The sequence below is a fragment of the Acinonyx jubatus genome, chromosome A2 (genome assembly GCF_027475565.1).
Source record: "Acinonyx jubatus isolate Ajub_Pintada_27869175 chromosome A2, VMU_Ajub_asm_v1.0, whole genome shotgun sequence".
Lineage (NCBI taxonomy): Eukaryota > Metazoa > Chordata > Mammalia > Carnivora > Felidae > Acinonyx > Acinonyx jubatus.
Window position 1 is genome coordinate 112,776,942 of NC_069383.1, and position 12,720 is coordinate 112,789,661.

Consider the following 12,720-nt stretch of genomic DNA (forward strand, 5'->3'; position numbering starts at 1 on the left):
TGTGTGGAGTAATTATTTATTCTTATTACACAAGAGAAGGAGAGGGGAGGGACTTTCTCAAGACTACTCAGCCAAGAAATACAAGGCCAGGAGTTGAATCCAGATGTCCAGGTTGCCAGCCTGGGGAGAAGGCCTGATGGTAATAGAGTCTGGGTGTCTCCAGTGAGGCTGATTTCCTTGGGAGTCTGGGCTTTGCCTCTAGGCACACTCTCCAAATACCCTGACCGTCCATCCCCTTTACTGAGATCACAGTGGTCTAAAACCTACCTCTGACCTGGTCACTCCTCTGCCTAACTCCTTCAATGGCTCTCCAGTGCCCTTTGGATAAGCTGAGCTCTGAGATCAAGGCAAGAGGCAAAACCAGAGAATGCGCAGGTAGAATACAGCCCCTGCTCACTTCAGCAGCTTCTATCCTCACCTCCAAACAGGCCTGTGCATTTTCTGTCCCCCACATATCCTGAGACCTTTTCTTCTCTCATTCCACACAAGCACATTGACCTCACGCTCTCATATCCAGGCCAGCTCGCTGGATTTCATTTATTTATTTGTTCACCTACAATGTCATAGGGCCTGTGCTGGGAGCTCAGGTGGGCCTAGGGCCTGCCCTCATGGAGTCTTTGGTTGAGTGGGTGCCTCCCAGGCACTTCAGATTCAACATGCCCAAATGAATCCATCACCTTCTTCCCCACACACCTGCTCCTTGTTCCCAGAGTGCACCCCACCACAGCCAATGGCCCTATGTCTGGGCCCCCACTTAGTAAAGCCAAACGCCTGGGTGTCATCTTTGAGTCTTTGCCCCTGACCCACTCCAAGTCTATTTCCCTGTGGAGTCTATCTACTAAATACAACCTGAGTTCACCTGCCTGCAGAAGCCTCCTAACCAGTCTCCTTGCCCATTCAACCCCTCCCATCCACCATGCACACTGCAGACAGGAAGAGGAGTCTGAAGCACACAAATATACACAAGGCATTCCTGGACCCCTGCCCTGACCACCACCCCACTCCTCACACATTCAGTGTGATCTAAGCTCTTGCCCAGCCCTCTCCACATTACACCCGAGCGCCACACCTATGCTGCACAACCCCCAGGACTCTATATCTTCTCCAGCCTCTGGGCCGAAGGCAGTCTCTCCTACCAGGGTCCCCTTTATGCCCACCCAATACTGGACAAGTCCTGCCCATCCTTGAAGGCTCAGCTAGCAGGACCCTCTCTAGGAAGGTTCCCTACCCCCATCCAGGTTAGGGGCTCCTCCTCTGAGCTCCTAAAGACTCTGCTCTTTTCCTTACTGTTATTCTTACTCCCCTTAGTTTATGTGTCTGTGAGCTCCTTCCTAGCAGTGCCCCAGACTCCTCCATCTCCACATTCCCAGTACCAGTTCAGCACCTGACATTTTTCTGGGTGGTGGAGTAGGTGCTCAAGTCTTAAAGGGTGAATGAATGGTTTTAAAATGTGCAATACAATTTAAAATACAGGCCCAACAAAAATAGACACTCAGATCAATGGAACAGAACAGAGAACCCAGAAATAGACCCACAAACATATGGCCAACTAATCTTTGACAAAGCAGAAAAGAATATCCAATGGAGTAAAGACAGTCTTTTCAGCAAGTGGTGCTGGGAAAACTGGACAGAGACATGAAAAATGAACCTGGACCACTTTCTTACACCATACACAAAAATAAACTCAAAACAGATGAAAGACCTAAAATGTAAGACAGGAAGCCATCAAAATCCTAGAGAAGAAAGCAGGCAAACACCTCTTTGACCTCGGCCGCAGCAACTTCTTACTCAACATGTTTCTGGAGGCAAGGGAAACAAAAGCAAAAATGAACTATTGGGACCTCATCAAAATAAAAAGCTTCTGCACAGCAAAGGAAACAATCAGCAAAACTAAAAGGCAACCAACGGAATGGGAGACAATATTTACAAACGACACATCAGATAAAGGGTTAGAATCCAAAATCTTTAAAGAACTTATCCAACTCAACACCCAAAAAACAAATGATCCAGTGAAGAAATGGGCAGAAGACAGGAATAGACACTTCTCCAAAGAAGACATCCAGATGGCCAACTGGCACATGAAAAAATGCTCAACATCTCTCATCATCAGGGAAATACAAATCAAAACCACAATGAGATACCACCTCACACCTGTCAGAATGGCTAACATTAACAACTCAGGCAACAACAGATGTTGGCGAAGATGCGGAGAAAGAGGATCCCTTTTGCACTGCTGATGGGAATGCAAACTGGGGCCGCCACTCCGGAAAACAGTATGGGGATTCCTCAAAAAATTAAAAGTAGAACTACCCTACGACCCAGCAACTGCACTACTAGGTATTTTTCCAAGGGATACAGGTGTGCTGTTTCAAAGGGGCACATGCAACCCCATGTTTATAGCAGCACTATCAATAATAGCCAAAGTATGGAAAGAGCCCAAATGTCCATTGATGGGGGAATGGTAAAGATGTGGTATATATATATATATATATATACAATATATATATACACACACACACACACACAATGGAGTGTTACTCGGCAATCAAAAAGAATGAAATCTTGCCATTTGCAACTATGTGAATGGAACTAGAGGGTATTATGCTAAATGAAATTAGTCAGAGAAAGACAAATATCATATGACTTCACTCATATGAGGACTTTAAGATACAAAACAGATGAACATAAGGGAAGGGAAGCAAAAATAATATAAAAAGAAGGAGGGGGACAAAACAGACTCTTAAATACAGAGAACAAACTGAGGGTTGCTAGAGGGGTTGTGGGTGGGAGGAGCGGCTAAATGGGTAAGGAGCATTAAGGAAGACACTTGGGGTTAGCACTGGGTGTTATACATAGGAGATGAATCACTGGAATCTACTCCTAAAATCATAATTGCACTATATGCTAACCAACTTGGATGTAAATTAAAAATAAATAAACAAACAAAGGCTCAGCTATATCACCCCAAAGAAGAAAAAGAGAAAGAAAGGGGTGAGAGAGAGGATGAACATATACAGGCTTCAGGGCTTGGAGAGACCTGAATTCAACCCCAGGGTCTGCCATTTACTGTTACCTTGGTGCTGACAGTGACTTCGGGCAGAGACAGAGACTACAGAATTGAGACGAAGGAGTTCTCCTTCCTAGGGCTGCCAGGACAAGTAAGGGACCCCAAGCACAGAGCATGGTGTGCAGTGAGTGCCGGCTCTGTGGATTTGAGTCCCTCTCTGTCCCCTCGCCACCCTCTCCCGGTCCTCCTTGCCCAGGGTGGCCTCCTATACCTGCTCAGCATGTCAGAGAGGATGTCCAGGGCTTCCAACTGCACAGCCACATCCTCTTGCTGGGCAATGGCACTGGTGAGCTGGCCCGTGATCTTCCGGCACACGTTGGTAGCCAGGCCAGAGCCTGCACGGAGCAAAAGCATAGCACAGTGAGGCTAGGGCTGGCTTCCACCTCTGGTCAGCCTTTGCTGTCATTATGTTCCTGAGCTCACATTCCTGAGAATCCTGCTGACCCTACGTGGTCCAAGGTTTGACCCAGAGTCTGAAAGAACTAAAGGGGGTTGGCTAAGGAAGCTGAATTGATGGTTGACCTGTTGGCTGATTCACCCCATATCCAACCCCTCTGTCTTCTACCTTCTAAGGAGGCAGGAGAAGCTCCTTTCCTAAATGCTCTTGCTCTTAGCAGGGCCCAAGTGACCATGTTTTGGCCAGTGAGCTATAGGTAGAAGACTTCTGAGGGCTTCTGGAGAAACATGTGCTTTCCTTATAAAAGACAAAAGACACAGGCAGAGACCTCACCCTGTCCTAATTGACCTGCTAAATGAATTGCTACAAAAGTGGAATGGCTGATCTCTCCAGAATTATGTGAGAAAAGCAACGCTGTACTTCTTCAAGCTGTCATTAGATTTTGTTACTCGAAGCTAAAGCATTCCTGACACAGAGCCATGAAGTTAAACAGAGCTGGGTCTGAATTCTCTGCCACCTACTAGCTGGCTGGTTTTAGGTAAATCCCTTCAACTCTCTGAGCCCCAGTTTCTTAACTGTAAAGTAGCACAAATGATGATAGTGCCTAATCTCTGGGGCCTGGGTACCTGTGGCTGCGGGGGGGAGCTCCGACAGGACAGTCTTGAGGCCGATGCCAGCGATGTCTCGGAGCTGCTCCTTATCTGACCGCATGTTGGCACAGAGGGCATCCACGATGGTTTCCACCTGGTACTCCTTCACTTTGCCCACCAGAGGACCCAGGCTGAGTAGGGAGAGAGGGAGGGATGGGGTCCAAAAGCCCCAGGCTCAGCCTGAGTCACGCTGCTCCTTAGGGTCCCCTCAGGCCCACAGGGCCACATGTGCTGAGGAAAAGGCTCCAGATCGACAGGGGACTCCCTATTTTGCCAGAAGGAGAGGCACCCTATTGCTCTGCCAACATCATTCCTGGCACCTCCCAAACCTGCACCACCTCCTGGGTTTTGCATCTCAGTGTATGGCCAAACCAGTGAACCCAGTAACCTCAGCTGGAAACCAAGAAATGCCTGAGAGCAGCAGTTCTCAAACTTGAGCGTGTGTGAGAATCTACTGAAGGACTTGTTAAAACTGACTTCTGGGCCCACCCCAGATGTTCAGATTCAGAAGGTCTAGATGGGGGCTGAAAATTTACATTTCTAGTAAGTTCTCAGTAGATGCTGATATCGGTGGTCCAGGGACCACACTTCGAGAACCTCTGCCTTAGAGCATTGTTTTGCCTATTGTAGTCACAGATCAGCATCTTGAGTGTCATCAGCATCACCTGGAACTTGTCAGAGACGCAGAATCTCAGGTCCTACCCTAGGGCTACTGAACCAGAATCTGCATTTCAACAAAGGCCCCAGGTGATTTGAATCCACATTGAATTTTAAAAATAGCTACACTAGACATACCAGTTCTCAGCCTTAACTGTGCATTGCCATCACCTGGGACCTTTAAAAAATTGTCACCTGGGTGCTAGCCCCAGAGAATCTGAGTTAATTGGTTTTCAGGTGTGGCCTGGACATTGGCAGGGTTTTTTTTTGTTTTGTTTTGCCTTTTTTTTTTTTTTTTTAATTCCCTAGGTGATTCTACTGTGCCATTAAGGTTGAGAACCTCTGACCTAAATGAGTGGTTCTGAGATGTTGGTGTTCATTAGAATGCAGATTCCCAGGTGCTGCCTTCTCATCTGCCTACCTCGGCCTCCTCTCCCCACCCCTCCCAGTCCTGAATCTGAATCCCTGGGGAATACATAGCTTCAACAAGGGTCCCAGGATACTCCAATGCATACCAGTTTGCAAACCCTGACTCTCTTGATGTTTTTCTCCATCAGTTCCTCCATCTAAGTAATCATAGGGTTCCCGTTTCCACCTCTCATAGTTCCTGATTGGGGTGCAGTGCCCTCAGGGGTGTTCTGGAAATTTATGGGGGCCTTTTTTGGTCATTGTAACTAATAAGATGTCGCTTCTGGCTTTTACTTTGGGGGTGGGGGGTGGCTGGGAAAGACAATATTGCAAAACAGAACATGTTTCACATCCTGCTGGATGTGTTCTAACATCCCACTGGGCATTCGTATAGGAAAAATAAAACCTTTCTATAATTATCTGAGTCCAAAATCTACTTTCAATTTACATATAAACACAAAGTACTTTTTATACTATTTTAATAGACTCTAAATTTTCCAAGCATATAATTGTGTAGGTAAATTAAAGGAAGACTGTACTTGGTTTTTTGGGAAACTACCAGGAGATGTTCACCGTTTCAGAAAATCTTCTCACTAAGAGCAACGCTGCTTGTGGTATCTGAGTCCCCAGCATCCATACCTGTCTCTACCTACCAGCTGCCATGGCACCCACAATGAGCCTACATTTAGAACAGGCTTCTCATGACTTTATCACTTCAGTCAACGGGCCCAAGCATTTACATACCGAACACATGCTACTGTGTTACTGGTTCTGCTACTGGGAAACCACCATCCACCCTATCTTATCGCTACTGCATGGCCAGAGGGATGCTTCCAGACGACAAACATGACCACGTCATGTTCCTGCATAAAACTCTACTGAATTCCCTCTGCTCTTAGGATCAAATTGAAATTCATTAAGACGACCCAGAATGCCTGGGCTCAGCTCACAGAGTTCGAGAGGCAATGCCCCAATTCTCATTGACCCCTGCCATTCCTCAATCCTCCACCTACACACACGTGTGCCCTGCACATACCTCATCTTGCTTTTTTAGCTCTAAAGGTACTCTCCACGGTCTCAGGACTGTAACCTCATAGTGCCGAGGGCAAAGACTTTTGGGGCCCCCTGTCCCTTCAGCTCTCACCACTCTTCTGCATGCCAACATGACCTTCCAGCTGCTAGCACCTGCATGTGTATCTCAGGGCTTTCTCTGGCTGGAAGCGTCATGGAATACATAACCCTCCATGCTACCTTAGGAACAGCCTCAACAGGACTTGACAGCTGGCGGGTGGAAAACTCCATAGGGCGTCCACTAGAACTGTGTCCCAAAGGCCCCCAGTAGGGTTAAGCTCCATCTGCCCACAGCAGTATCTTGCTTGATATTTCACACCTTATTGGTTTTCTTCCTTCCCTACCTCATTTCCCTATTCTCCTACTGGAGTTTTCTGAGATCACTTCCCAAATAAACTTACACTTGAATCCTTGTCACCGGGTCGACTTCTGGGGAAATCCAGACCACGGCACTGTCCACCTCCTCTGGGCCTTCAAGAGCTGCTCAGCAACTATTCTATCAGAAGCTGCACCCCAAAGAAGCAGGGATCCCTGGGGTTCTGTCACACCTGGCCTTGTCCCATCCATACCGAGGCCAAAACTCACCACTTGACGGCCAGGTTCTGCACCTCGCCATTCTTGTCCTCCAGGAGCCTGAGCAGCATCTTTACCACCTTGCGCTCGCTGTCCTCGTCCAGCTGGATGGAGTCCTTCTGCAGCTCTGACATCAGGTCACTGGTGGCCATGAACCTGGGCGTGAGGGCAGAGGAGGATTACTGAGTAGCTCCAGGCTCCAATAATTTGGGAGGTATCTCAGCATTCCCCCAGAAGCAGACCTTGATACAAAGATTCAAGGGCAAGTAGATTATCTGCACTGTAGGCATGGTTGGGCTACAAGGAGACCCATGTGTAAGGCACCAGCTGCCACATGGTGGCAGACTATGAGTGGTACAGCACCCTGGCCAAATGCTGAGTTCTTTGAGGTTGGTGGCTCCTGCTTCTGCCATTTATGTAAATGTGAACTTGGGCATGTCACTTCACCTCTCAGAGCCCTAGTTTACCTGTCAGAAAAAAAAAGGGGGGGATAAGAATAGCACCTGCCTTGCGGGGTTATATGGAAGTTAAAATGAAAGAACGTATGTGATGGACTTAGCATACAATGAGCATTCAGTAAGTAGCACTTCATTATAATGGCATGTTACATCATTCACCTCTCATTCATGCTAGAAGGTCGAACAGACACCTCTCTACCAGACAGGTGGAGTGGGGCTAGCCCTGCCCACCCCCACCTCAGAGAACCCACTCAGCCCCTGCCTTTAGACCAGTGGTTCTCAAACACTAGCTGGCATCAGAATCACCCACAAGGCTTGTTAGACACTGCTGGGCCCCACCCCCAGGGTTTCTGGGATCAGGTCTGAGACGGGGCCCAAGAATTTTCATCTCTAACAAGTTCCTGGGGGTGGGGACCCTACCCTGAGAACTACTGCACTAGGCCATGCTGATGGGCCACAAGCACATCTTAGACACTAGTGTCAACAGCTGACCAGTCCACAGCCATGGCTCCCTGGTCCAGGGTGGGCATCAGAGCCAAGTGCTGCCCACCCACAGGTGGGCAGATCTGTGCAGCCTGATGCTGTGTCCCGGGTAATGAAAACTGCAGTGGGAGTCTTGAGTTGGAAGGCCATGAGCTGGGGCTGCAAGGGCATCATGGAGCACTGCTCCTGCCAAGATTAAGAAGGCAGAGCAGCCTTACGCTGGCAGCCCTCGGCTGTGTCCACCTTGCAGATGTTTTTCAAAAATCTGATTTATCAGCATTTGGGAAACTGGGAAGGTTGATGTAAAAGTTGTGATTTCCAGATTCTCTTGAAAATAGAGTATTTGGATACAACTGGGCCAACATCCCCTGGTGACAATAACTGGCTGGTCAAGGCATGGCTGCCCTCATTAGGTAGGACACTCTCTCCAGTCCACCAGGTTCCCACCAGGCCCACTGCACCTGTTCACTGGCTCCCGCAGACACTTATGAGGACAGACTGGAGAAGGCCAGAGCGGCAAGGAGAGATGCGGCAAAGTCAGGGCCAGACAGTGGCAGCCCCAGAGAAAGCCTCCAGCTTTTGGTGACCCACCAGGCCACTCTGCCTCCTCACACCAGCCTTGCTTTTGGGCTTGAGCTTGCTCTGTTAACAAGAGCCTCCCCCACCCCTCCCAAGCCTCCTGTGGCAAAATTGATCACAGTCGGGATTCTAGCCTCATCTTTGCAGGTTCAGACCTGCTGCATGATGTCACGGGGAGGCCCCCAGCGCCCTGTTACCGGGAAGGCACTGGTCTTTGTCACTGCTGTTTATTTTTAACAGCTGGGATTAGCCTCAAGCTGCTGAAAGGAAGGAGGCTGGGCTGGAGGCCAGGAGGGAGTGGCAGGACTGACTGTGCCCACCTCTGGGCCTCCTCATTGCAGATGCAGCCAAGGTAAGATGAAGGAGAAGGTTTGCAGTTGAGCCAGGCCAAGGTGTGGGGTAGGCACATGCATTCCTAGGTCTGCCCGGCTGAGGGGACATTCCGAGATGGCAGCCAGGATCTCTAAGCTGCATTTCTGCTGCAGTTCATGGTGACCCAGCTCACCCTGGAAACTGAAGGAATGTGTTCCTTTGCCCAAGATGAGCCTCCTGCCCCCCCCCCCTTTCTTCTCTGTTGAACTCCTATTCGACTGTCAAGGGCCCAGCTCAAATGGCCCAGCCTCAGGGATGACTCCTCTGACCACTGTGCCCTATCCCCAACCCACAGTCTCTAATCATGCTTGGCTCCCCTGGATAGATTTCTGTGAGAGCACTCTGCACTCCTCATCACAGCACTCCTCAAACTTCATTACAAGCTTGGTCACCAGTGTGTCTCCTCATTAGATTGTGAACTCACAAGGGCCCATCGTGTTCATCCCTGGGACTCCAGACCCAGCAAAGAATAGTTCTGGAGAGGGCCTGGGAGGCAGGGCGAGGGAAGGAGGGAAAGGAGGGAGAGAGCCAGCCCCTGACAGCCAAGCCGCGTGTGGAAACCCGAACTCAGAAACCAACCCTTCCGAGAGATGCCTCAGCATTTCAAACACCCCCGAGTTCCTGCAAATACCCGGCTCACAGAGAAAGAAAGCCGTATTGTGTACATGGTGGTGGCAGTGGGGGATGTAAAGCATGTAATTTGGTAGATAAGAGCTTTAGCACTGAAGTTTGGCTTCATTTATTCTAGGTGAACTTAGGCAACTGACCCCTCTCTAGAGTCTCATTTTTCCCACCTATGAAAGGGGAATATTCTTTGCTCCACTTCATAACATCCTTGGGAGGTTTCAATAGGACAACCAGCTCTTCGCATGAGGCAGATGGGAAAACCAGGCTCAGAGGGGCTGTAGGAGCTGTCCAAGGACACACAGCAAGTTGGGAAGAGTCTCCGCCCACCAGTCAGGTCTCCCGGCTCCTCAACAATTACTATTATGTTTTCAAAAAGTGATTTGGGAATTCCTGCAAGACCCCCCAGTTTATCCATCTGGCTGCTGGAGTCTGAGTGGGAACTGAGCAGCCTCCTGCCCAAAGAGGGACAACATGGATCAAAGGTTTCCTTCACCCTGCCTGGGACCCCCACTTGCTGTTGCCACCTGCCTCCAGAAGCCAGAGGACACAGTTTCAGTTTCATTCCAGAGAAATCCTAGAGGCAACTCAGCTGAAATACTCTGCCACATGGGCACCTGGACAGTTGGTCAGCAGGACCCAGCCTTCCTGGTATTTGGACTTTAAAAATAGACACCATCCTCATATGCTTGGGTGGTTTTAAGTGTTCTCAGGCAGAGCAGACTGAAAGGGCTTCTCTGGCTCTAGATGGCAGGGCCAACTCCCTCTCTTGGAGACTGGACCTGGGGCCCAAGAGACAGTGGTGCAAATCCCCTCGGCCACTAGCCGACTATGTGACCTTGGGCAAGTCACTTCACCTCGCCAAGCCTCTGAAGAAGAGGATAGACAATCATACCACGCAGGCAGAGGGGCAGACTGACTGAGACTGCACTGGACAGCACAGCAGGGAGCCTGGGACCCAGAAAACATTCACTGAGCACCTTCTGTGTACCTCGAACAGACTCTGGGATGCAAAAAGGAAACACACAGGCCTGGCACAGGGGCTAGAAGTGATGCAGTAGAAACATGGGGTGGGGAAGGCGCTGTGGGAGCCCAGGGGAGGTGCCCAACCCTGCCTGGGTGTCAGGAGGCATCCCAAAGAGGTGACAAAAGAGTAGGGGTAAGCCAGGTGAAAGAAGGAAAGAAAGGGGGTGGGGTTTACAAGTAAAGAGTGGGCAGAAGGCATGGCAGGTTTCTGATGTGCATAAGTAACGATTTATTAAACACTTACCTGGTGCCAGCCACTAATCTAGGCATTGCACATGTTATTAACTCTTTTCATGCACACAGCAACCCTCTGAGGTGGCTTCTATTATCATCCCATCTTATAGAAACAGAAATTGAGGCTCAGAAGTCCACAGTCACACAGCCAGTAAGTGGCTGGGGCCAGGGTCTGAATCCAGCACTGTGTTCTAAAGCTCTACTCAGAGGCACTTGAGGGGTGCTGAGGATTGGGTGTCAGGAGACGGCAGGAGCCAGACCAGGAGAACAGGGCCTCAATCTCCTCACCTGTCAGAGGGCTGGAATCAGATGGCCTTGCTGAGATCTCAGTTTCTGGCTTAAGACTGACCTGGATTTGGACCCCACGTCCTCCACTTCATAGCTCTGTGACTGCGACTAGCCCCTTCATGACTCTGAGCCTCCATTTCCCTATCTGTAAACTGGGGATAAACTGACAGAATGTTCAATAAGTGGGTTATGTTGGTCTCTGTGGGCTCCTTTTAGCTCCCAGGGTCCAGAACTGGCTGTGTGACCAGGGCCAATCCCTTTGGCCTCCAGGGGCCTCAGTTTCCCCCTGAGGATGAGGGGGTTGGACAAGAGGTTTCCTCCTTTCTTTTCAGCTCTGTTCCTGTGTGGCTCAGAGATGTCTGGCGAAAGGGGAACAATGATAAGGGGAGTGGCACCCAAACCCTAAAAGCCCCCACCCCAACCATCACCTACCAGTGCCTGCAAAGCCACTCAGCCCAGCCCCCTCCTTAGGGCTGTGTCAGAGCAAGCCTGGAAGGGGAGGGGAGGAGAGAAGATGCCCTGATGAAGTGCAGGGAGGAGGCCTGGGATGACTCTGAAGAGAAGAGGGCGGTGCTGGGGGTATCCATGGAAAAGTCATTCCCCGGGACGTGGGCCCGACAAGGGACTGAGTTCCAGTGCCAGGAAGAAGAGGCAGGCGCTGGGATGCCCAAGGAGGGGCTGAGGGCTTCACCGTGGGTTGAAGCGGGGGGCCTGGGCGCATCAGCCACGGGGAGAGACGAGGGCTGGGCAGAGGAGAGGAGGCAGAGGAAAGGTGCAGAGGGGCGGAGCCGGTGCTCCGCCGACCAGGGGACGGTGGCAGGGGTCGAAGCGCGCACGGTGGGAGATGAACCTGGGACTGTAGAAAGGGCAGGGCAGCGACGAGGGAAACAGGGAAGCCGGGGAGGCGGACGCGGGGGTCAGGGGAGGGGTGGAGCTTTACGCGGGGAGAGGGGCAGGGGCTGCACGCTCGTGGGGGATGGGCCGGCGCGACCGGAGGCGAAGAAGGCCCGGGTTTCAGTGGAAGGCGGAGAGACTGGGGGCCGGGCAGCAGGACGCACCTGAAGTCCTTGTCGCTGGACGTCATCTTCTCCAGGAGACTGGAGATGTGGAAGGCGGCGGTGCTCATGGTGGCTGCACGCCGCGGGGCCGGCCGGCGGGAGGGAATATGGCGGCGCGGGCGCCCCCTCCCCCGCCTCGCGGCGCGGGCTGCGCTCACCGGACAGAAATAGCAGCCCCCGCCCCGCCCTGGTGGCGCTGCGCTCGCGCCTGGGCCGGGGCCGCCGCGGCAAGCGGAAAGGGGCCTGCGAGAGGCTCTATGGTCTGCTCCCGGGCACCAGCCACTGCTCTGTGCGTGGCACAGACCGACTTGCACACCTCCAGAGACGGGGAGCTCACCACCTTTCACCGGTAAACTCCTCCTGATTCCTATGGGTCCTGACTCTGGTTGCGCGGCAGTCGCGTGGGATCAGAGAGTCTCAGGTTCAGATCCCAATTCTCCTGGCCAGATTACTTCACGTCTGTGAGCCTCAGCTTTTTCATCTGTAGGCATTCAAGCAACAAGAGCTGCTATTGTGGGTCAAACCAACCAAAGCACTTCCACCCCACCCTACTCCTCATGTGGCCTGCCTCAGAATCAGGCAGGAGCTGAAGAGTGTACCTAGTCACCAGGTCCCTTGCGTGCTATCTCCAGTCTTCAGGCCACAGGGTAAATTTCTTCATTTTATAGAGATGCAGCTGAGACCCAGAGAAGCGTAGAGACTTACTAAGTGTGGAACAGCCAATGGATCTGAGATGAAATCTGGACAGACCCTAAATCTTTCAATGCCTTGCGCA

The 12,720-nt window shown here is 51.1% G+C and overlaps 2 protein-coding genes across 7 annotated transcripts in view; one reads left to right on the forward strand and one right to left on the reverse strand.

Annotated features, from left to right (window-relative positions):
- CAND2 (cullin associated and neddylation dissociated 2 (putative)) overlaps positions 1-12,120 on the reverse strand; it is a 33,454-nt gene extending 21,334 nt beyond the window's left edge. The window contains exons 1-4 of one of the 2 annotated variants that reach the window (XM_027042681.2): positions 11,946-12,120; positions 6,836-6,979; positions 4,091-4,245; positions 3,279-3,402 (exon numbers count right to left, since the gene is read on the reverse strand). In XM_027042681.2, the coding sequence (XP_026898482.1) occupies positions 3,279-3,402; positions 4,091-4,245; positions 6,836-6,979; positions 11,946-12,013 (491 nt within the window). In that variant the 5' untranslated portion in view covers positions 12,014-12,120. Of the gene's footprint in view, positions 1-3,278; positions 3,403-4,090; positions 4,246-6,835; positions 6,980-10,887; positions 11,031-11,945 lie in introns of those variants that run through there. The other variant, XM_027042680.2, reaches the window with a different exon arrangement.
- A 33-nt stretch (positions 12,121-12,153) lies between these two features.
- TMEM40 (transmembrane protein 40) overlaps positions 12,154-12,720 on the forward strand; it is a 64,360-nt gene continuing 63,793 nt past the window's right edge. For 2 of the 5 annotated variants that reach the window (XM_053218929.1, XM_053218932.1), the window contains exon 1: positions 12,306-12,592. The gene's annotated coding sequence lies outside the window, so the exon portion shown is untranslated. The other 3 variants (XM_053218933.1, XM_053218930.1, XM_053218926.1) reach the window with 3 other exon arrangements.